Genomic DNA, 24,053 nt, shown 5'->3' with positions numbered 1-24,053 from the left:
CTTTAAGTATATCTTCCTTCCCATAGCAACTGTTAAAACGCTTAAAAATGAAGAGAAAGGATGTCCAGCAGCTGATCACCAGAGGCCAGCAGCTCCAGGCTGAAGAGGGTTTGGGAGAGACTCTGCAGCAGGACCTGCAGAGTTTAGAGAACACACTCAGCAAAATGGAGCAGAATATGGATTCACAGGAGCAAAGTCTCGAGGTGAGCAATATTCTTGTTTTTTTTTAGAAAACCTTTGGGACACTGTTTTAAAGTGGATCAAATCAACTCTGTTGCTCTGAATAATTACAACAAACTTAGATGATTTTGCCGCAGCCTGTCTTTGCAAAATTGTATCAAACTAGCATGAACAGAAAGGGTCTTTAATTTTCTTACAACTTTCTTACTAAACATCGAAAAACTCAGAAGCTCTCTTTTTTGTTTCTCCAAATGATTACTGGAAAATGAATGTTAAAATGTGATCTATAAATGTTAGCCTTTGAGCTGAAACCTGACACATCTCATCTCATGATCAATATAGATATTTAATGGTGTTCTGTAAAGGTTTTTACTGTGCTCCCTTTTCATTTATGCTGCATACTCCTACAGTATATGTGGTAATTCTGTGTTGCCTCCTTTTTGTATTGTCTTGTTTCTTTGTAAAGTTTAAAGTATCAACCTGCCCATGGACTGCAAATGGAAACACAATTAAATCATATTAATGTTAATTAATGTGTGTTGTCCATGGTAAATAAATAAACAAATGGATTAGGTCCAGAATAGTAAACCCTGAAAGATTTGTGGAACCTTTTGTGGATAGAAAACAGCTCAGCTACTGTATGTGAAGGAGGAGAAGTTTTAATGTTAATTCAGTCGACCTTAGAGATATAGCATTTGTGGGACAATTGTCCTGAAGGGTAGAGCGGTCTGATTGATATTTTGTGCTGGAAGGACTTTTCTTTTGAGGCTTTACAGTTCCTTTAGAGGATAGTGATACAGTAGGTCAGTAATCATACTCTTGATGGTGCTTAATAGAACGTATACAAGATAAAGGCAGGACTGAAATGGAAATTTTGTTTGGCTTGTGTATGTTTGGGAGAATGCACTTTAGATCTCGGTAAGGTGCACACCAATCTATCTGATGTTTCTGACTAAGCACCACTGGGGCGAGGTGCTTGCAGAATATTAACTGTGCTACCTCTGTCTTGCTAATAAAGCCAAACATGGTGGTGTCATCTGCATACTCAATGATGTCACATGTTCTTTTGGGGTTGATCTTGATCTTAAATAACTGAAATTAGAAAGTAAATATTTTCATACTTTCCTTAATTTATTACTGATGTAACTTTTATACTACATTCAAGTGATAGTGATAGTGGGAAGGTCCAATAGCAGTAATGTCCAAGATTACTGCTTAACAGCATTGTATTTGACAAATGTCTCTTCTATCCATTTTGAATTGGCTATGTTGTGTTTTATAGATAAAGCGCTGTGTAGAGTTAATTTGAGATCAAAGATGTTTGGCATTGTCATTCCCAGGTTACACTGGCAGCTTGGCAGGAGTTTGACAGCCAGCAGGAGGCAGTGCATGAGTTTGTTAACAAGGCACACTCATCCATGGATAGAGACCTGAACTTCAGCAGTCCAGAGAGTCTGGCAGTTGAACTTGACCAGGCCAGAGTAAGTACAGTTTGTGTTGTGCACCTGCTGACATATTCTGTGATTTATTACTGGAAGTATATTAGCAAAATTAAGAATATTAAGAATATTCCTTTATGTCAATAGGTGTTGTTGAAGCAGTGTGAAGCAAAGGCCTCACATATGAACACATTGCTTAAGAGAGCAAAAGAAATCCAGCTTGGTCCAAAGAACAAAACTCTGCTTTTACAACAAGCTCGTTCCCTCAGTGAGCAAGTGGACAAAGTCGAGGCTGGGCTCAAGAAAGAGTAAGATGATGAATTTCATTCTTGTTGCGTTTGCTAGACAATGTTTTGTTGTCTTCAAATTGTGTTTCAAAATACGTTATGGTTTTCAAATACATTATGGCTTTAGCCTAATATGATATTGTACCAGATGTAATGTACTTTACCGAAGGGAAATAAGACACAATTTAAAATTTACACAGGTGTATCTGAAAGTCAATTGAGAATGTATTTCTGTGACGAATTACCTGACACAGTCTCAAGGACAACAGTAAACCCAAATACCTTTGTGCTCTGTATAGGATATGATTGTCAGTGTTTATTGTTATTGTTATTATAGTATTATTTTAATTGTAGTTATTAATTAATTAATACAGCCAATTTATTTATTTATGGTTAATACTCTTGTGTTCCAGTGTCAAGACTCTGGAAGAAATGAAAACTCAGTGGGATCAGTTTGGAGCTAGGTTTGAAACCTTTTCCTCATGGATATCTGACAAGGAAAAGCAGCTCGATGTACTGAAATCTTCTAATTTGCCTCTCGTGCAACAGATCAACACAGTAAAGGTACAGTATTGTGTTTATAAATCTACAACCATGCCATAAAAGTAATCTTCAATCCAATCAGTAAGGCTGTTTTAAAGTGCCATTGGTGTTCGAAGTAACATCATAGGCCTTCTTTGCCCAAGCCTTGACACACGTCTCTGTTTTTGACTGCATTAGCCCACTCCCATTTCAAAAGCAACTGTTTAGGGAAGTTTAATGGGCCACTGTAGCCAAAGCTATTAGAGGCACAACCTAAGTACAAGTTAATTTTACCATACTGAATGCCGCCCCCGAAATACTGTATCCAAAAAAATTCTATAGTTTCACCTCCGCCTGACAGTTATAAAGTTACCTATCCATCCTTGCATGTCCAGGCTGTTGGTGCAGAGCTTCAGGAGCAAGCTGAGGTTCCTTGTCAGCTGGAGGCAGATACCCAGGCACTAGCCCAGTTTGTATCTTCAGGGGAGGCTGCTCGCATCAAGGCCCGTCTGACCCAAATTGGCAGGTACTGGGAGGAGCTGAAGGAGAGCGTACAGCAGCTTGATGGACAGCTGGAAGAAAGCTCCTCTCACCAGCTGAAGTTCAAAAATAGCCTTGAGGAGGTGAATGGGCATATTGATACATTTTTCTTTTAATACATATTATGAAGGTAGCATTTATTTGGGTATACTGTAAAGTATGATCTGATCTTGTTTTTTTCCTAGGTGCAAGCATCTCTCAGTGAACTACACACAAAACTGGAACATCCTATCAAATCCTGCAGCTCCTCATCAGAAACCTACAAAGCTCTTCAAAACCACATGGTGTTTAGTTGTTTCTACAGTTATATTTACTTTTAAAATACTTCAATACATTTAAGGAAACATTTGTTTTCTTTGATGTACTTTGCTCTTGTAATGTAAAGGAACGGCAAAGCTTAATACAGTGCCATCTGTCTTCCAGATTACAGAGTGCTATGTGGGTCACTGTCTTGTGCTTTTGTCCTTCAGGATGTCTGTCAGCATCAAGAGAAGCTAAAGGGAACCTTACTGTCTCTGTCAGCTGGTGCCCGAAGACTCAGTGACAAAGAGCAAGCAGAGAGAACTGTGACAGAACTTAACAACAGCTATGACCAAAACGTACAGAAGGCAAAGGACAAACAGAGCACTTTGGAAAACCTGCTTTCCCTTTGGCAAAAGTATGAGCTATTTAACATATGTGGGATTTTTACATCATGTGAATAAAAACAAAACTGGCTTATCCAGTTGATGCTAATGCAGTAAAGTACAGTAAACAGTAAAAACTGAAATATAAATCTAAGACCCCAGTCTTTCTATTGATGCGTTTCAGGTATGAGAAACAGCATTCAAACTTTGTTTCCTGCTTGGAGAGAAGTGAATCTGCATCCAAACCGGAGAGTCAGTATCTGGCGGCTGATAAAGCCAAGCTCCACACAGAGCTAGAAGATTTGCAGGTACACGACAAAAACGTGTGGACAGACTTTTGCTCCCACAACATGATGAATAAATAATACACACGTAAAAAAGACAAAATATTTTGAGTGAAAGTTTTTGAGAAAGGTTTTTTCTCTTGCAGGCCTTGCACTCTGAGGTCCAGTCTCTCGCGCCTGCCTATGCTGAACTTGTATCTGTGGGGACATCTTTGTGTCCTACTGCACCAGAAGACAGAGTGAGGCAGCTTAAAGACGAGCTGGAGACCCTTCAGCACAGATTGCAATCTCAAAATGAAGTCCTTCCTCAAAGGTAAGAACATATGAAACAATCAGAATCATATTTTTTCGTTCCTTGTTGTCTTTACAGGTCACACATAAACTATTAATAATATTTATATTAATAGTAATATTTTTTCTGTTGTGTATGGTTTGTATTGGTGTGAGTAAGTGTTTAAATGTTACAAAGTCATGTTAAAGTATTTCAGCAGCCACAAAAGCAGTTAATTCAGTGCTTTTCTAAAGAATCAGTTGCCAATGCTGATGTGGCTATGTTTTGTCTCTGTGTTCTTTCACAGTTAAATATAGTGTTACAATGGTGGAAATCGGAGTGTGAAATATTGGAGTGACTTAAAAGTATACAGTACAAATGCTGATTTAAACAGGTCACGTCTTAATTGATTTGACTCACTATGCTGCTGTTTTGTCCCCAAGAATAAAAGAGCTTCAGAGCCACCTCTCGCTGGTGGAGCAGTTTGACCAGGCCCTGCTCAAATTCTCCCATTGGAGTGAAACCATGCTCTCAAATCTGCACTCCGCTTATGAAATCAACATCAGCAACATGCAGTCTGCCACTACCCAAGTAAAGGTAGCAACCACACAGATTCATTTGTGCATGCAGAATGCAACTCCTTCTAGAGCCACTTTTAGTCGGGTGGCGGACAAATTGCATCTTGCTTAATAGCAATGACTGATCCTCTATCAATTGCCTTTTACAGGAGACCCAGGCGGCGCTACTGAAGCAGTCCAGTGTGAGACTGAGTTTAGAGCAGCAGACCGAGAAGCTCTGTAAGTTCTGTGAGCCTAGTGATGTACAGCTCCTCCGCAGCAGAGCAGACAGCTGTTTACAGCACTACCTGGAGGCCCAGCACATAGCTGAGCTCCAGTTAGAGTGCCTTGAAAGGCTTGAGGCTTTTCTGCAGACCCACGGTGTGGCTGCAGGGGTGTTGCGGGGTCTGAGGCAGACTGTGGAGAGTGCTGGGAGCTGGGACCGGGGAAGAGTAGAGGAGCTGCATCAGGAGCTGGCCACTATTGTCCCAGACATTAGCCAGCTCGAGACTCTAGCCGTCAATCTGGACAGCAGCCTCTGCAAAAGCCATCTCCACATTGGTGCTGATGAGGGTTCTCGTAAGTCATGCCGCATGCTGGCTGATTCGCTCAGTGCTGAGCTGGATGCAGTGAGGAACCTGCTTGGTACTAAGCAGAGTGAAGCAGAGGCCCTGGGGGCTCTCTGGACATCATTTAGACAGCGTAAAGAACAGCTGCTCAAAGCCGTGGAGGACATTGAAGAAAAAGCTGACAACCAGAGCTTTAAAGAACCCAGCCTGCATGTGCTACAACAGAGGTAAAACATTATAAGAGTGTTATCAGATTAATATTTGTATTGGTTCAATACTATTATTTTAAAAAAAAAGTATTTCTCAGAGCATTGAGCTGTTGCCTACTTTACCTTCTTTTTTACATTTACTTTTCTGTCCTGCACCAGCAACTACATGAATGTGCACTACATCGTCTTTTTATGAGAACATGTGCAACACCAATGTATTGTCCTTTGTCAGGCTAAGGTTCTTTAATCAGCTGGAGGATGAGCTACAGTCACACCAGCATGAGGAGCAGTGGCTGAGGGACAAGGGTAACCAGCTGGCCCAGAGAGATGCTGAGTTGGCTGGGGAGGTACTGAGGGAAATCAGCCTGCTGGAGACCACATGGGAGGACACCAAGAGGCTCATCACAGAGAGGTACTGAAGGAGTGGAAGAGGGTTTTTCATGAGTCAGGAAATACTGCATTATCAGAAAGTACAGGGTAAAAGACAAAAAACATTACTCAAAACAAAAACTAATCAATACTAAGAAAGAACAAAAAAAACAGATCTTACTGGGAGAAATAGTCATGGTTATTCATTTTCTTTTCTTATTTATGTTCCTTTTTTGCCATTAACGTGGATGTAAATGAGTCAAAAATCAATTTTTAGAGATTTAAACTCTCTGGTGTAATTATGACATATATGGTTGATTGTTTAAAGTTTATTGTGCTTCTTACATTGCATCACTTCTGGGATGTGAAAGGTTCAAGCAATGAAAACACTTTGTTTGTCGGCATTTATTATATGTTTATTGCATGTTATATTTACACTTAATTTACATAATCTTGAATGGGTAATACACAATCTCTCTCTCTCTTTGACAGACAGGAACAGTGCAATGTCCTTGTGGAGCTTATGCGAGAATACCAAATCCTGAAATCCTCCATCAGCAGCATTATTGAGAACACTGAACCTCTGGTTGAAATAAGCTCTGTTTTAAAGGACCATGAGGAAACCAGAAGGTCACTAACCAAGGTCAGTTCAAATTATATCATCTCACTTTCTCTTAATTAAACTGTTCATTGTACAAATCCAGAAAAAAAGTATCTTAGTTCTTGGTTTTGTCTCTATCATTGGTCATCCGAATGCTGTAATGGTTTGATTTTTTTACTCCATCTGTAGCACGAGGCAGTGAAGGTAGAGATGGCTAGCAAGCAACATGAACTGGACCAGTTTTCCAGTAAAGGAAAACAATTGGTGATTGAACTGAAGAAGATCCCCGAGTGTGACACTCAAATGATGAAAAAGGACATGGAGACACTTGTTGATCAATGGCTGGATGTAAGTCTGATGTGTTGAGTTGTTGTCAACAAGATTATGAAATACTGCTAGGTTAAAGCTTTAACCAACATGGTTTTTGCTACATCACCTCACACCAAATTTGATAAGGCATTGAGTGTCCTTACAAGTAAAAAGACCACTCTTCTGTTTAGCCCAGATGATGTTGTCCTTAGTGGTGAGAAGTGCAAAAGAGTTGAAAGTTTTTGCTCTTTCACATATTGCAGAATCAGAATTGCCAAGTGTAATTCATATACATAAATTTGCCTAGAAACACTTATAAACAAAACATAATTGAAATTTTAGATCACAAAGCTTTGTGATCTAAAATTATAAGATTTTGTGACTTAATCCACTTTTAGGTGTCCGAGAAGATTGATGATAACATTGATCACCTGAACCAGAGTTTGATACTGTGGGAGGATGTGCGTAAAATCAGTGAGGACACTGAGAGCTGGACAAGCAGCTGTGTGATTGAACTAAATGAGAGCTTGAATAACCTCAATGACAGTCAGAAGGTGTCTGCAAGGCTATCCATGTTGCAGGTAAGACTTCTAATATAGTAAAACCAGGTATAAATTAGTTCTACATAATTTGGTACCTGATAAGTATGGTATAGTGTTTTGCAGATTACCAAAGAAAAGAGGGGGTGTAATACATATTTTTCTTGTTCCATACATCCACAGGCTGAAATGGGCGAAAAGGAGCAGAAACTTGACACCCTGCAGAGAAAAGTTTCAGAGCTGAAGAAGTGCACCCAAAATCAAGAGACCCCTGCTAAATTACAGGTAACAAATATTTTTATAATCTAATTTTTGATTTTCTGGTTGTACTGTATTTCACAAGTGATACTACATTTACACTAATTGACCAATACATATTAACTCCTGACCCTGCAGGTCCTCCCCTGTACATGCATGTGTGTAACCCACAAATCTTTATTCTACTTTCATCAGGTGATGGAAAATGACCTTCGTAAAAAGATAAGCACAGTTCAGAAGCTACATGAGCAGGCCAGGGGAAACCTCATGGACTTTACTTCTCAAAGGAGACAGCTGGAAGATTACATCTCACAGATGTCTGCATGGCTAAAAAGTATGGAGGATTCCCTTGTCTCTTCTCCCACTGGATTGAATCCTGAGGACATCTGCAGAGTGAAGGTGCATCCTAAATAACAATAACAAGGACATTGTAAAGTACAACTCTTGGAGCTTGGTTCAATATGTATGCAATGTACTTGTGTAAACATAAGAAAAGAGGATTTCAAGAGAAGTGTTTGGGATACAAATTGATCTTGACACTGTCACTGGTTTGTGATTTGTTTGTTTTACACTACAGACAGACCTGAGAAGGTAATGAAGCTTATAAACTAAACTCAGTTTTTAACATGTTTTAAAGGACCTTCAGAAAGAGTTGCATAATCAGCAGGGGAGTATTGACTCCACGAGGGAGAGCCTTAACACCTTGTGTAGAAAATATCCCTCTGAAGAGCTGGCTGGTTTGGGTTCTGCTCTCACTGACCTCATCAAGACTTATGAGTCTGTGAACCAGATATCTGCCAGAACGCTGGCATCACTGCAGAACTGTCTTCAGCAGCAGTTTAATGGTAAGAAATCCAAAGAACTAATATGAACAAAGTGTGTAACCTACCTGGTTGAGTTTGCGCCACATTTGCTGCATTTTGTCCTCTCTCCCCCCCGCCTTCCATGTCAAAATCATCAGCTGTACTACATAAAGACAAAAAAGCCCCAAGGTCACTTGATGTGGTAGCTTACATGCCACGCTGTTGTAATTCTAATGTTCTAAACAATGCAATACATAACAACACAAAAACTTATTGCACTACCTGCTGTTCTGTTTTAATCTATGCCAGATATTAATTCTTTTTCTCCCCCTGCCTCCTTAGATCTAGTTCAGGAGTTCCATCGTTGGCTTTTAGAACAGAGGGAGATAGTAAAAGAGTGCTCTGACAGATCTGGAGACACTCAAATTGTGGAACGCAAACTACAGAAACTAAAGGTAAAACTGAAATACTAAAACACTGAAGTAGCTGTTCACCAAATTATACTATTTGATGAGGATGAGATTAGAATTTTGATTGTGCTCTTATTTACACCTGGTGAAATGAAAAAATAAAAACCCTTATTCAAAAACATCCTATGTGATGGGAGTTACAAATACAAAGCTAAAAGTGATGTGGGTTCTCTGTCAGGGCGCCATGGATCGTGTGGAGGAGGGTGAAGTACGTCTTACTCAGGTCTGTGAGGAAGGAGAGAAGCTACTACTTCATCTTCCCAAAGCAAGCGCTGGGCAAGTCCAGCAGCACCTTTCCTCCATCCAGCAGGACTGGGACAGTTTTGTGGAGCAGTGCAGACAGAACCAACAGATCCTGGAAGACAGTGCATCACTCCTGAAGGGGTAGGAGACTCAAACAAAGCAGCTCTGTAAAGCACTTTGTAAGCCAACCATTTATTTAATTTTGTATTGTAAATTCTTTGTAGGTTTGAGGGTCGCCTTAAGAAGCTCAGGTGGTGGTTGGAGCACATGGAAAAGAGGATGACCACAGATCTGCTTGAAGCCAAGCAGCGTGGTCCTGAAAAGGCTGTGCTCAAGCAGGTGGAGGAATATCAACAGGAAGTGCTCAAAGAAAGGTGCTGAATCTGCTTCAAGTCTGTATTTACTAAGAAAAGAAAAACAATTTTCATTGTCTTTGAATGTCTCCAAAAGGATCCCTAATAATTGTCCCCAATCAGACATTGAAGTACTCTTTTTTATTTATTTATTCTTTTAGCCTAATTACATTGGAATCCTTTCCCTTAAGGCACCTTAATTGTGTCTTATCCTCTAAAGCCCTTACTTCCACAGGCTCTCCTCAGGGCTGTGTTCTTTCACCATTGCTTTTTATTTTTTAAACAAATGACTGTAGGAGTATGTATGAGAATAGGCACTGTGTGAAGTTTGCAGATGACACTGTTATAGTAAGCCTTTTGAACAATGATGAGGAGGGGCACGGTCCTTTAGTTGATGATTTCACTGCGTGGGGTGAAAACTTCTGTCTATCAACGTTTCCAAGACAAAGGGTATGCTTATTAATTTCCGTAGATCACAGCACAATGTTTCACAAATTGTTATTCAGAACATGACTGTTAAGACAGTAGACAAATATAAATATTTAGGTACCATCATTGACAGAAAATTATCTTTTGAGAACAACACAGATGCTGCCTGTAAAAAAGCTTAAAATAGACTTTTCTTTTTGAGGAAAATGTAATCATTCAGCGTGTGCAGGACTCTGATGACTTTATTTTACCATTGTTTTATTTAATCAGTCTTAACATTTTGTATTGTGGTCTGGTATAGTGGTCTTTCAATTACCAAAAAGCTTAAGCTAACAAAGCTGGTAAACGTAGCATCTAAGGTGGTTGGGGTACAGCTACCACAGCCACAACACATATACGATAAATGGGTCAGGGGTAAGGCTAACCAAATTTGAAACTGCTATGATCACCCACTCGTTGGGGAGTTTAATCTGCTCCCCTCAGTTTACTGTTTTAGGCTACCTATGGTAAGAACTATACGTGCCCGGGATTCTATTCCTGTGCCTTTCAGGAACCCGAATTCACTTGAGTGACATCTTATGAAATCTTAATATAGTACATGTTTATTTATTAATTTATTCCTGTCATTGTTTATTATGACATAGTGCCTTGTGTACTTTGGGGGTTTTGGATAAAGGAGTGTCTGGGTTGATGTGTTGGTGTGTGTCCTGTTTTGTGTTTACAGTGTTGTTGGCATGTGTGTGTTTTTTAGATATCCTGCTGCCCACTAAATTTTGTTTTCTAAAGATAAATAAAGTTGAACTTAAACTTTAATTTGCAGGGATTCATTTGAGCGTCTGTGTCAAGAAGGCCAAGCACTGAATGAAGGCGGACGAGGAGATGGTAGTGAAACAAGAGTGTCAGCTCAGCTGCAGTCACAGCACCAGGCCTTACTGAGGCGTGGGAGAGAGAGGCTGCGCAGCTGCCAGCTCACTTTACAGGAGCAACAGGCCTTTGAAGAGACATTGCAGACTACCTGGGCCTGGCTTAACGGAGCCCAGGAGCGCCTGGCATCTCTCAACAGCACATTTGGCAATAAAGAGACTCTAGAGAAAAGACTAGGTCTTGTACAGGTCAGTGAATTATGTCCTGAACAATAAATATTGTTCTTTATCTTCTGAACACATTGTAAAACACAGGAATTATCTTCCCCTTGCAGGATTAATAAAGTATGTCTTAGTTTGCCCATAGCTCTTTCTTGCTTTTATACATGCAGGATATCCTACTAATGAAGGGTGAAGGTGAGGTGAAGCTCAACATGACCGTAGGAAAAGGAGAACAGGTCCTGAAGCACAACAGAATGGAAGGGCAGGAGGCCATTTGTTCACAGCTACAGAGCCTGAAGGATGCCTGGGCCAATATGTTGATGACTTCCATGAGTTGCCACAGGTAAGCAATCGTCTGCACACCGGGAGAACAGACAGGCAGAGTGATGATAACACCCACTAACATAGTTTATAATTGAGGGTAAATGCACTTCTTAATTTTCTTATAAAATTTTACTATTGTCCATAGTCGTCTAGAGTGGACAGTAGCCCAGTGGACCAGCTATCAGGACAGTAAAAGCCAACTTGAGCAGTGGATGGAGTCAGTAGAGCAGGAAGTGGGGATGACTCTCCCTCAGCAGCCAGGCCTCAAAGAGAAGTCAGCTTTGCTGGAGCGCCTCAGGGCCATCCAGGCTGATGTGGACGCTCATGCGGCAGCACTGTCACGCCTGACAGACAAAGCAGTGGAGATGCATGAAAAAACTGCCGACCAGACATTTGGACCAGAGTCGAGGGCGGAGCTCAATTCACATTTTGCTGATATCTCAGCTGTTGTCAAGGTGATCTAAATACAGGCACAAGCTTTTGTTGCAAGGTGGTCTAAGTGGCCACATCATTGAGCCACTGAGAGTGTGACAATCTCTCAATGTCACATTGAGAGATTGGTTACATCAAGCAATATAAGATAAAATGTCAGTATATTAAATTAACTGTGATTGAACACACAAACTTTTAAGGTTGCAAACTGGCAAACCACTTTCCCTGCCACAGTATTAGTCTAGAACATACATTCAAATATTTTCAAATGCTTTTTCTATTTCACACATTTATGTTGTGACAGTGCCTCATCCATAACTGGTATTTAATCTTTACATTGTCTTTTTTTCTTGCACAAAGGGTAAAGTGCAGTCCATGGAGAGCATTGTGTCTGAGCACGAGCAGTATTTTGATGCTGTGAGAGACTTCAATGACTGGCTGATTTCAGCAAAAGAGGAACTTCAGCGCTGGTCAGATCTGTCAGGAGACTCAGTCTCCATTAAAAGAAAGCTCTCCAAGGTGCAGGTGAGAAAAAATCTGTCTCCTGGTCCCATCCAGCTGAGAGATGTTTTGTCCTCCGAAGCGTTTTATGTTTACACCCAGGGTCTTCTCCCAGTCGATTGTTGCCTAAATGCCGCCACCAGGAGGCACCAGGGATACATCTTTACCAGCTGTTCAAACCAGGACCAGTTCAGCTGGCTCTTGGGAATTTCTTTACTCATAAGTATTTTCTTTATTTGACAGAGATGACAATTGTGATCCTTTCTGGACTTTTCAGGAGTTGCTTGACTCTAAGCAGCGAGGCAGAGAGAGACTGAACCGGGTTCAAAGATGTGGGGCGGTGTCAAGAGATCACACAGGCTCAGGGGGCTATGAGGCTATGGAGCGGGAGGAGGCAGCCCTATTTTCGTCATGGGACCAGTGGGAACGGGGTGCACTGCAGACACGGGCTAGTCTGGAGACTGCCCTTTCCCAGATAGCCAGCTCTGAACAAGAGTTCAGCAGCCTGTCAGCACAGCTGGAGCAGGACCTGCATGACTTTAGCCGTCAGCTTAAGGACTGGCGTCTGCGATTGGCTCAAGCAGAGAGAAAAAATGAAGGAGAGGAGGCTGTTAAAGGCTGGCAGATAGCAAAGGTAGGTCTTGGTTTAGTTTAGTTCCAATAATAAACTGTCAATAAAAACAAGCATTAATGGCAGTAGGTGACTAATTCATATGAAATGCTATTGTTCATTTGTATCAGTGGGTTTTTGTTTGTTTTTTACCCAGGACACTTTGGAGGAGCTTGTCAAAACTGAGCCCGTGTCTGAAAGTCTGAAGACTCAACTCAATGATCTGTGCCGATTCTCCAGGGAAATGGGCACACAGTCTGAGAGAGTGTCTGCTCTCATTAAGGAATACAACAGGTGAGAAAAGTGTAAATATGATTCACACATGATCACAGGTCACTCTGTTAGATTCAAATCCTCAACAACCTATGGTCAAACCAACAAGAACCAAGAAGCATGAGACCGAAGAACTTACAAAAATGTTTGGATCTCTAAATTGATTAACAGTGATACATGACTTTTTTCTAGTCTCAGTCTCCAAGCGTACAGGGAGTGCCAGAGCAAAGAGAAGCTGCTGGAACAAGGGTACCGCTCAGTCTTCAGAGAGTTCCAGCAATGGTTGGTCAATGCCAAGATCAACACGGCCAAGTGCTTTGACGTACCTCAAAATCTCAATGAGGCCTCATCTAGCTTGCAGAAGATTCAGGTACAGTTCTCAAAGTCAAATGCCATGGAACATGCAGTCACTATTGCACTGCCATATTTAAGTTTGATAACCAATGTAATTTATGTATTTCAAGACAGGGACAGCGCACATAAAACATGAATCTTGTACAACAAGAAAATATGCGTTGTGCCAGGTTCTAGCAGATTGCTTTTTTCCACCTGTAGTCCCAATGAATGAACCAACTCAATCAGCTTTTTAATAGGCAACAATTTGTTGATGTATTTTAATTGCATGAACTGTAACTAAATAATTTCCTGCCTATGGCAGGGAGGCACACACAGTTATGCAGGTATTTATAGCCACATGTTCCATACAGTCACATATATCCACGACCTATCTCTTACAATTGGTGGTCCTTATAAACATTTTGGTGCTTTAGTCTGAATACAATAACGCTGATATCTGCATCCTCACTGCTACATTGCTGCCTGTTCAATGTAACTTCTCCATCTCCTCAGTCTTTTCACGTACTTGCATTTAGTCTTACATGCATTTTTAATGTTTGTTTTTTTATTTTCAGTTTTTTACATGTGTTCATATTCAATAAATGGATATCTTAGGTTCTGTCAGAATAAACATATTTTCCAGAGCATCACATAAGCAGAGCCATACTGCCAGACTAAAATCCATTCTGTTACAATGAAAGGTTACCTTTACATTTTTGTCCTGAATGAACTGAAGGTGAAGAGTGTCACTACATGCTTGAGTTGTCAACTCCTCTCTGCTTCTCTTCTCAGGAGTTTCTAAGTGACAGGGATCAAGGTCAGTCAAAGCTCAATGCTGTGGTTGTGAACGGGGAACTTGTCTGTAGTACTGCAGCTAAGGACAAAGTTGACGCAGTTCGGGCTAAAATGAACACTGCCAGAGAGGACTGGAAAAACTTGATGACCAACCTGCACAACAGAGAGACAAGTTTACAAGTAAGCACCAAAAATAGACCTTTTCACCAATAAGGGCCTGTTATAAAAAAGGTATCTTAATTTATTTTAAGTCAAGAAAACATCAAAATAGTGTCAATATATTGTCTTGTGTGTTTCAGAACATTTTGTCTCAGATGAAAGATTTTGAGGCAAGTGCCGAACCTCTTCAGGAGTGCCTGAACGCCACAGAGCTCGCTGTACACCAGAGCTGCACAAGGCTTCACGATCTCACAGCCAAGAAGCAAGAGCTTCACAAGCTACAGGTACTAATGTCCGCTGAGCTTGAAACACCCCTCATGTTCAGGACCACTCATGTTCAAGTGCAACAATAACCATCTGTGTTTGAGAGCCAACTCGATTATTCCAGTCATTTACAGAAACTCACCATTCCAGCTATGTAACTGTGTTTTAGCATTGCTATTATTCTTTTAGGAAGCACTGCCAACACATTATACTAACTGCAAGTTGCTTACTTTTTGAATGACTGCCATCTTTCTGCTTTGCTACTCTCATATTTTCTCTTAACAGTGTTGAAGATGCCTTGATTGTACGTCATGACCACCGAGAGCTTTACAAACATTAACATTGCCAAATGTCTCATCCTCTTTTGTCTTTGCCATGTTGCTATATTGCCATCTCTAACCCCTCGGTCTGTGTCTGATTTTCTTTTATTTGTGTGTCAGCCTACATGCCTCTTAAATAACCTGCTTGTGCTCTTCCAGTCTGTGCTTGAGGAGTTAGCCTCTCACAAGATTCAGCTGAACAAGCTAAAAGAGAAGGCCCAACTTCTGTGGGATGAACACGCGGCCGGCAAGGGTTTTGTGCACCGTGTCTCGCAGCTCTCTGCTCAGTACCTAGCTTTAACCAACCTGACCAAGGTACAGTAATGCCTTCCAATCTGCTTGTGCACTTGGGCTTTTCTGGGGGTGGAGTTCAAGAGAAGACAGAGGCACTAGACTGGAACGAGCTCTGACTTAACATTATTTTACAGTGATAAACAGTAAACGTACTAAATCACCACAGCTAAATACTTATACAGAGAATAGAATATGCATGCTAATTTCCTTTTATGTCTTTCATTCATCAGACTATGTGCAATTATCAGGTTGAACCTCCTGTGAATTCAGATTCTAAATCCTATAGGGGATAATTTTCTGGTTGTGTGCTGTTATGTGGATCTGTAGGAGAAGACATCAAGGATTGACCGAATAGCCACTGAGCACCAGCTTTTCTCCCAAGGGTTGAAGGAGTTGCAGAACTGGGTGGCTGACACCAGCCACATGCTGCAGACTTACTGCACCCCCACTTCTGACAAAAATGTTCTCGATAGCAGGATGATCAAGCTGGAGGTACAAAAGTCAGAGGCAGTTTTTAGAATTTGGAGTTAATACTATGAAAAACCATTATAGGGGTGTATTTAATTCCCATGTGTCATTGTTGCACCAGGCCCTGTTGACTGCACGTCAGGAGAAGGAGATCCAGCTGAAGATGCTGATCACAAAAGGAGAGTCGGTTCAGAGAAACACCTCAGCTGAGGGTGTGCCTGTACTCCAAAAGCAAATACAGGACCTTAAAGATTCCTGGGATGCCCTGCTCTCCGCCTCAATCCAATGCAAAAGGTTAATTCTCTATCACCAGCAATACTTAAAAATGTGTTTCAAACTGCCTTTTTGTAGCTTCACAGCAAAAGTAGTGTCTGCAAAAGGTTTTTCCTTAACTTGCTGCTACTAGTATTTTTTGCCAAGTCTTGTATTGCTGCCATTACTACAACTAAGACTACCGCACAAGTGTCTGACTTTGTTGTACTCTTAAAAATTGGCAGTCAGCTAGAGGGTTCCATGTCCCAGTGGACCAGTTACCAGGAGGATGTACGCCAGTTTGTGGCATGGATGGAGCGTGTGGAGGAGAGTCTTTGCCCCACTGATAAACAGTGCCCAGAGATGAGAGACAAAACTGCTAATCTGAGCAAAGCCAAGGTACTGCAATCTTCTCAGTCATGCTGTATACTATAAAAGCATGAATATGATTTAGTTAAGTTCATATAGACTTGCAAATGCAGAAAACTTTGGGATTTTAAACCTTAAATATTACAAGTCATGAAGATACTGTAAGTGAATGATAAACATGCACAGTTGATTGATACTGTACCCTTGTTTTTTCAGTTGTTGCATGAGGAAGTGCTCAGCCATAGCACCCTGCTGGACACCATCACTGCAAAGAGTGCCAGTATTGCTGAGAACTATGTCACACAACTGGAACTCCAAGATCTACAAGAGCGCTATAACACTATCAAAGAGAATGCCATGGTAATTAAAGCAGAATGTGCACAGTGCCAAACAGTGAATCTTGGTTGAAATATATTTTAACTTTAGATACAGAGGGTTTCTGGGTAGCTGTGTTATAAGTGATGTCCAACAGAGATTTACAAAAGAAAATTCAATCTTTACAAAATTGTATTTAATTGCTTCTTATAATAATCTATTGTAGTTATTATTAAGTATTATTGCTATTTTGAAAAACACAAATTGACTTAAGGCAAGTGAGACTCAAATCCAAGGAAAAGAGCATCACACTCCTGAAAACACAGTTTGAGTGTAAAATGTAAACAATTCAAAGCAATGGCTGCCTATCAACAAACCTGTTGTCAAAGTAAGTAACCAATTAGCTCTCACACTATGACTCTGTATTATTATCTGCATTGTATCTTCAGAGAGCAGTGGGCAGTGCAGAGGAGCTGGTGAAAGCCCACCAGGAGTATCAGCGAGACCTCCAACTATTTGAAGATTGGCTGGAGCAAGAACAAGAGAAGCTTGGCTGCTACACCCAATTGGAGGGTGATGTTGATATGCTGGAAGAGACTCTGCAAAAGCTACAGGTCTGAACATTTCTATTCAGTTATTATATTGTCTGAAAGTTTAGAAAGCTAAATATGTTAAACCACATCTATGTAACTACAGGAACTGCAGCTGCACTGTACAGAGGGCCAGGCTTTGCTAAACACCCTGCTGGTCAGTCGAGAGTTGGCCATTTCCTGGGGCCTACCTCAGATCGAAGACCGAGCGCTAGAGACTCTGCAACAGGAGTGGAAGTTGTACCAGGGGCGGCTGGCCGACACCCGGGCTCAGCTCAACAGTGCTCTGGCCAAACTCCGGCAGATGGACCAGAAGTTTCAGCGTCTTGACAGCTGGCTAAAGGGCATGGAGACCAAAGCACAACTACGTAGCCACCGGCGTTCTGACTGTACCACCAAAGATGCTCAACTCCAGCTAATAAAGGTGAGTGTTACATGCACAGAAGCGATGCACAATGACATGTCTGCACTGTTGTACACATCTGCATAATTATGCTTAGTGTTCAAAGCTGTTTTAGTTACTCAGAAAAAACACAATTTAAATCCGGCTAGGTCATTTCAGTTATATGACAATCAAAAGAAGAAGCTTGCAATAAGTTGAAATTGAATTGGAAGCAACATTTAAGTATGGTTCAGACATATTTAATGGTCCTTTTTTGGTCAGACCTGGCAGGAGGAAGTGCTGGTTTATCAAGAGGAGATGGAGGGCCTCAGTCTCTTGGCTCAGCAGGTTCTGGATGAGACACATATAAGCAGCCGGATCAGTTCCAGAGCCACCCAGATTACAGCTCGCTACCATGTCCTGCTTCTGCATTTACTGGTAACATAATTTTGAACACAGCACATGTTATCACAGTAATATATAGATGTGAATATTATATATACCTATATAGAATAAGTGTGTGTGTGTGTGTGTGTGTGTGTGTGTATATATATATATATATATATATATATATATATATATATTTATTTATATATATAGTATATTGTTATACCTATTCTCTATATTTTTGTTAATGGTTATTTCTTGGTTGCTTGAGCCCTTTGAAATGGTCCAGAAGACGACCCGCAATGTCTGTTAAAACTCTTTGTTCTAAATCTGTAATTTGACAGATTATTTGAAAGACGTCATCAGTTCTTTGCATTCTTCTCTCATCATTTTTCCCCTTCCTTTACATTGCAGGAGACAATCAAACAGCTCCAGGAGGAGGTGTCTTGCATCGAAGAAGCTCAGTGTGTGTTCAACACCTTTTCAGATTGGCTCAGCGCAGCTCAAAATAACTTCAGCACTGTGGCTATCAGTGTTGATGTAGTGGACCGCATTGCTATGGACAGAAAAATGAAAAAACTAGAGGTAAACTCTTTCACATAGAGCACATATCTTCTGTATTTTAGTGACTGCTCTGTAAACACCATTCACAACGTGTGACTCCAACATAAGTGTACATGACTAGTCAAACCTGACCAAGTTGTTGCTGATTTTTTAAGACATATGTTATCAGTGGAAATTACTATCAGAATCAGAAATGTGATATCTGTTTAGAACTTAACAACCCAATCACATGTACCTTTCAGGCTCTTCAGGCAGACATGGAGCAGGGTCACTCTTACCTGAAGACAATGAGGGAGAAGACAGCGCGATCCATGGCATTCTTGGAGGAGCCTGAAGCAGAGCAGCTGAAGGAGGAGGTGGACAGCTGCCTCCTCCAACTGAAGGAGTTGATGGAAGCTCTGCGAACAGAGCATAGCTCCCTTGAGAAATGTATCTCACTCTCTAAAGACTTTATGGATAAATACAAGTCCCAGGCCCAGTGGGTGATGGAGACCAAAAACCTTTTAGCATCAAGTGTAGAGCCTAAAGCTGAACTCTACCAGAAGAAGGCTCAGCTAGCAAAGTACAAGGTACTTAACACTGTTTAATCTTTTCTCTCGGAATACAGTGAAAATTAACTTAAGGATTTTTATCTACAACATTTTGCTCTCTTTTAATATTTGCAGACAATCCAGCAAACAGTGCAGTCTCATGAATCAGCTGTGAAATCTGTCTTTGAGAAAGGAGAGGCCCTGCTCGACACAGTCCACGACCCCACTATACGTGACAACATGAAAAAGCTGCAGGCTGATTACCAAGATATCTGCTTAGCAGCTAAGGTGTGAGCACTACTACAGTATGCTGTTTCTGCTAAGGTTTAAATTTTGTAGTCAGCATTGGATAGCGGCTTACATGAGAAATCTGTCAAGAACAATTTTATTTTTTAATTTTACGATTACATGTCATACATCTGATTGAATTTCTGAGATTGGCTGTGTGTTGTGTTTCAGACACAGGTCCAGAATCTTGTGGAGTGGGTGAAGGAGCACGAGGATTACAACAGTGAATTGCAAGAGGTTGAGAAGTGGCTCTTACAGATGTCCAACAGACTGGTCACCTCAGATTCCATGCAGACCAGCGGTATGGAAATGGCCACTCAGCATCTTGCCCGACACAAGGTAACCTTGACCATACTGTCCTACAGTTTTTCTTTTAATGTAACATTAGGTGTTCAGTTTACATCATTACATGACTTCAAAATACTGTTGGTTTACAATTACATGGAATACTTATGTTAAAATGTATAAAAAATACCTAACCGTTATTGTTTTAGGCAATAATGGAGGAAATTGCCAGTTTTGAGGAGCGTCTCACCAGCTTAAATCAGAAAGGAGAAGGTATTATAGCCAGCTGTACAGACCAAGTTCAAGCTAAGATCAGTCAACAAGTCCAGGCTCACCAACAAGGAACCAGAGATAGCTACTCTGCCATTTGCAGCACTGCCCAACGTGTGAGTAATACAACATTGCAACTATAGATATTTTATCTTCTTAATTTTCTTCTAACTAGCAGACCTCTCTATTTCATCATTTTCAGAATTTCTCTTTTTATGAGATAAAGGTAGTTAAGGTCTTACCTCCCCTTGTTAATCAGGTATACCAGAGTCTGGACCGGGAGCTGCAGAAACACGTGAACCATCAGGACACTCTCCAGCAGTGCCAAACCTGGCTCTCCGCAGTGCAGGAGGAGCTTCAGCTCAATGGTCAGGGACCATCTGGTCTGCAGGAAGCACTAAAGCAGGTAACTGACACAGTGAAATTGTGCCTACTCTTGGAAAGCAATGGTGGCGAGAGGTTATTTTTCATAATTTATTTTAATCAATCACTTTTGCTCACACAGGTAAAGCACAACAGGGCCCTTCAGGAGCAGGCCAGCACGTACCTGGACCTAGTGTGTTCTGTGTGCGACCTGTCTGATGATGCTGTGAGAGTGACAGCTGCCCAGGTCCAGCAGGTCAAACTCACGGTCAGTACATACTATATTAATAGATAATACATTTTCTTATATCAATAAATTAAGTGTGTGTGTGTGTGTGTGTGTGTGTGTGTGTGTGTGTGTGTGTGTGTGTGTGTGTGTGTGTGTGTGTGAGTGTGTATATATAATTTAACGATATATCATGAGTGGTATAGAATGTAGGCTTTTTCACAATATACAATTCTGCAAATATTGACTGTAGGAAGGTATAAATGTGTTTTTGCAGATAGAGGAAAGAATGTCCAGTGCCCAGGAGCTCGCAGAGGGCTGGAGGGAGATTAAGGAACAGAAGCAAGATCTGAGCAGCTTGTTCCAGGATATGGAGCAGCAGCTCCTCAGCCTCTCCAGAAGGCCTGCGGAGTTGGAGACCAAGATAGCTCAAAACATGTTGTCTCAAGCCAAAGTAGGGAACAGTATCATAGCCGTTTATTCCTTGATACCGAACACAAAGGGCAACTCTTCCTTGATCATCCTCATCAAATTTCTTTTGCATGCTTATTAAAATGAAGAAATGCTGTTTGTCTACACGTTTGTTTTTTACCTCAACTATACATTACAGTGACCCTAAACGTGATTATGTTGGTGATTTTGTTACTTTTATCTAATCCAACATTTTGGCCTGGGTTATGTGGGGATTAAAGGGAGGACGGCTTACTGTTGGATGTAATAAGGGTAACCTACCACTATTTTCACACAGGAATCCAGCCAGCAGCTGCAGTCTAAACAGAGTACCTTGACCATGATGACAGAGACTGTGAGCAGATTGACCGGTGGCCAGGACTCTCCAGAACATGCAGAGCTTGACCGTCTGGGCCATTCCTGGCTTGAACTTTGTCACCAGGCCAACAAGCTGCAGAGCCAGAGAGAGGAGGACCTGCAGAGATCTAAAGAATACCATGACTGTATCACTGCAGTGGAGGCGCTGTTTGAACAGGTGTCCAAAGAGTGGGACAATTTGGCCAGGTGTGTTTGTACATCAAGAAAGCATTTAGTCAACACATACTGTTGTGCTTTGATTCTTTAAATCTCCTGACAAGACCAAAGTCGTTAGGTTTTATTTTACGCTGCAAGAAACTCCCAGTTGTGCTGCCTATTTTCAATTTCTTTGATATCGCTCTTTCTACAAAGTTCAGGGTTCAGGAAGAGTGGACCTCTGTGTGGGACCATTACACATGTTTGAGCGCAAACCCATCATTGCAATCACCTTTGGGAATTCATTTTAAACATTCACAGATTTTGTATTTTAGTTTGTCATTGTTATATTCTCCACATAACACAAATTTTTTTTTTGTGTTACAGAACGGATGCTGAAAGTTCATCTCAGCATTTGGAGGCATTACGGAAGCTTGCAGTAACTCTGGAAGAACAAAAAGCCACAATTGAGGACCTTAAGGAACAGAAACAAAGAGTCATCCAACATTTAAACTTGGATGACAAGGAGCTGGTAAAAGAGCAGATCAGCCACTTTGAGCAGCGATGGTCTCAGATGCAAAATCTAATTGAGAGGAAAATCCAAGACTCAGTGGTGACCCTGGAAGATATGGGCCAAGTAGAAGCCCGTCTGAAAGAGGCTCGGGACTGGGCAGAAGAGCAGCAGCCTGCCCTGTCTGAGGCCATGAAAATGAGTCCTCCTCCAGAGTTGGCTCAGAGCTTTCTGTTTGACCACCTGAGCATCTGCAGTGAGTTGGAAGCCAAGCAGCTCTTGCTGGCACAGGCCGTGGGTGATTCTGACCGGGTGCTGGCCCGGCTGGGCCTCACTGAACGGCAACGCCTCCAACAGCTGATTGTTGACACTCAAAAGGAGGTGGAATCTCTGAGTGTAAAGGTTGTGCAGCGCAGAAAACACCTCAGCAAGGCATTCACAGAAAGAACACAGTTCCTGATGGCTGTGAGTCAGTCCATTTCCTGGGTCCAGCAGAATGAAAAGAAGGCCCAGGCGGAGGAGTACATTGCCTTGTTACCTGATGACCTCGCCAAGCAGGTCAGAACATGCAGGAACATCCAAAGCAGCCTTAAAGCCTACCAGAGCGAGCTGACCTCCTTGTGGTCTCAGGGGAGGGACCTTATGAGGGATGCCAGCGATGAAGAAAGGAATGAGATTCTCACAAAGTTGCAGGAGTTACAAAACATCTTTGATAAAACATTACATAGGTGTGGCCAGAAACTTCAGGAGCTGGAAAAAGTACTGGTTTCCAGAAAGTATTTCAAGAATGATTTAGAGAAAATATGTGTGTGGATAAAACAAGCGGATATAGTTACGTTCCCAGAAATCAATCTGATGGTTGGAGACGCTGAATTGGAAGCGCAGCTACAAAAATATCAACAGATAGTTGAGCAGGCCATTGACTATGAGAATCTTCTCCTAATTGTACAAAGAGCTGGTCAGGAAATATTGCCCAGTCTGAATGAAGTAGACCACTGCTATTTGGATGAAAAACTCAACACGCTCCCCCACCAATATAATAGCATATTAGCACTAGCCAAAGAAAAACAAGAGAAAATCCAGCAGGCCATTCTCACAAGGAATGAGTACACTTCTTTCATAGACGTCACTCATAAAGCTCTGAAAGAGCTTGAGGAACAGTTCAATAGTCTGGGCACACAGCCTGTGGGGCTGCAAACAGAAGAGGTTGTCAGTTTGCAGAGTGAATACAAAGCGATCCAGGCAGACCTGAGCAACCTCGGTGTAGCTGTAAGTGAACTGAACCAGAAGAAGGAAGGATTTCGCAGCACAGGTCAACCATGGCGCCCAGAGGAAATGACCCTGCTAGTGAGCCTGTACAACGGCCTAAAGAGGTTGGTTGAACAGAAAGTAGAGCATCTGGATGAAACCTTGGAATCTTTTGAGGACCACAAGGCAATGGCTATGCAGGTTGACTCAGAGTTAAAGGCCACAAAAGAGCAGCTGGTAAAAGTGAATGCAGAGACGCAGTCAGCTGAGGAGAGGCTGAAGAACTACCACACTCTGGCAGGGAGTCTCCAGAGTGCCAACTCTCACTTGTCAAGGCTCGTGGAGCAGATGGACACGCTTGCCCCCCGCGTGGATCAAGCAGCCCATGATGCCTCCAAGGAGCAAGTGGTTTTGTGGCAAGACGAGCTGCGATCTCTGCAGGCCGCAGTAGGGGATCTGATTGAAGAGTGTGAGACCAGGTTTGTCCAAAGTAAAGACTTTGAGACAGAGATGAAAAGGACCCTGGACTGGCTGCTGCAGGTCAGGGATGACCTGGGCTGTGCTGTGATTGTTGATGTGAGGGTGGAGAAGGTGCAGGAGGAGATAAGAAAGCAGCAAATCATGCAGGAGGAAGTGCAGTCTAAACTGAGAATAGTGGCTGCTCTTAGTAACAGGGAGAAACAGGAGTATATCAGCGCAAATGAGCTTGTCCCAGCCCACGTAGACACAAGCCTAGAAGAAATGGCCAAGCTGCAGGCAGACGTTCAGAAAGCACTGTGCTCAAAACAGGT

General features: G+C 41.7%; 1 protein-coding gene across 13 annotated transcripts in view; it reads left to right on the top strand.

Annotated features, from left to right (window-relative positions):
* syne1b (spectrin repeat containing, nuclear envelope 1b) overlaps positions 1–24,053 on the top strand; it is an 81,171-nt gene that overhangs the window by 24,620 nt on the left and 32,498 nt on the right. For 12 of the 13 annotated variants that reach the window (XM_034859061.1, XM_034859062.1, XM_034859050.1 and 9 more), the window contains 48 exons: positions 27–203; positions 1,521–1,661; positions 1,767–1,927; positions 2,320–2,470; positions 2,824–3,051; positions 3,154–3,252; positions 3,439–3,626; positions 3,779–3,902; positions 4,025–4,191; positions 4,593–4,746; positions 4,877–5,502; positions 5,717–5,896; positions 6,346–6,496; positions 6,644–6,802; positions 7,162–7,344; positions 7,486–7,587; positions 7,756–7,959; positions 8,198–8,405; positions 8,706–8,818; positions 9,012–9,217; positions 9,301–9,450; positions 10,679–10,970; positions 11,114–11,286; positions 11,413–11,722; positions 12,060–12,224; positions 12,478–12,834; positions 12,968–13,104; positions 13,276–13,453; positions 14,212–14,394; positions 14,514–14,657; positions 15,117–15,272; positions 15,579–15,743; positions 15,841–16,013; positions 16,217–16,370; positions 16,557–16,700; positions 17,105–17,269; positions 17,352–17,669; positions 17,910–18,065; positions 18,429–18,599; positions 18,821–19,147; positions 19,244–19,396; positions 19,568–19,735; positions 19,891–20,067; positions 20,211–20,357; positions 20,457–20,582; positions 20,818–20,994; positions 21,289–21,554; positions 21,891–24,051. In XM_034859061.1, coding sequence (XP_034714952.1) covers positions 27–203; positions 1,521–1,661; positions 1,767–1,927; positions 2,320–2,470; positions 2,824–3,051; positions 3,154–3,252; positions 3,439–3,626; positions 3,779–3,902; positions 4,025–4,191; positions 4,593–4,746; positions 4,877–5,502; positions 5,717–5,896; positions 6,346–6,496; positions 6,644–6,802; positions 7,162–7,344; positions 7,486–7,587; positions 7,756–7,959; positions 8,198–8,405; positions 8,706–8,818; positions 9,012–9,217; positions 9,301–9,450; positions 10,679–10,970; positions 11,114–11,286; positions 11,413–11,722; positions 12,060–12,224; positions 12,478–12,834; positions 12,968–13,104; positions 13,276–13,453; positions 14,212–14,394; positions 14,514–14,657; positions 15,117–15,272; positions 15,579–15,743; positions 15,841–16,013; positions 16,217–16,370; positions 16,557–16,700; positions 17,105–17,269; positions 17,352–17,669; positions 17,910–18,065; positions 18,429–18,599; positions 18,821–19,147; positions 19,244–19,396; positions 19,568–19,735; positions 19,891–20,067; positions 20,211–20,357; positions 20,457–20,582; positions 20,818–20,994; positions 21,289–21,554; positions 21,891–24,051 — 11,115 coding nt within the window. The remainder of the gene's footprint in view (positions 1–26; positions 204–1,520; positions 1,662–1,766; positions 1,928–2,319; positions 2,471–2,823; positions 3,052–3,153; positions 3,253–3,438; positions 3,627–3,778; positions 3,903–4,024; positions 4,192–4,592; positions 4,747–4,876; positions 5,503–5,716; positions 5,897–6,345; positions 6,497–6,643; positions 6,803–7,161; positions 7,345–7,485; positions 7,588–7,755; positions 7,960–8,197; positions 8,406–8,705; positions 8,819–9,011; positions 9,218–9,300; positions 9,451–10,678; positions 10,971–11,113; positions 11,287–11,412; positions 11,723–12,059; positions 12,225–12,477; positions 12,835–12,967; positions 13,105–13,275; positions 13,454–14,211; positions 14,395–14,513; positions 14,658–15,116; positions 15,273–15,578; positions 15,744–15,840; positions 16,014–16,216; positions 16,371–16,556; positions 16,701–17,104; positions 17,270–17,351; positions 17,670–17,909; positions 18,066–18,428; positions 18,600–18,820; positions 19,148–19,243; positions 19,397–19,567; positions 19,736–19,890; positions 20,068–20,210; positions 20,358–20,456; positions 20,583–20,817; positions 20,995–21,288; positions 21,555–21,890; positions 24,052–24,053) is intronic. The other variant, XM_034859058.1, reaches the window with a different exon arrangement.

This window comes from Etheostoma cragini, chromosome 20 (genome assembly GCF_013103735.1).
Source record: "Etheostoma cragini isolate CJK2018 chromosome 20, CSU_Ecrag_1.0, whole genome shotgun sequence".
In the NCBI taxonomy this organism is placed as follows: domain Eukaryota; kingdom Metazoa; phylum Chordata; class Actinopteri; order Perciformes; family Percidae; genus Etheostoma; species Etheostoma cragini.
This window is presented reverse-complemented; position numbering and strand designations above follow the sequence as displayed.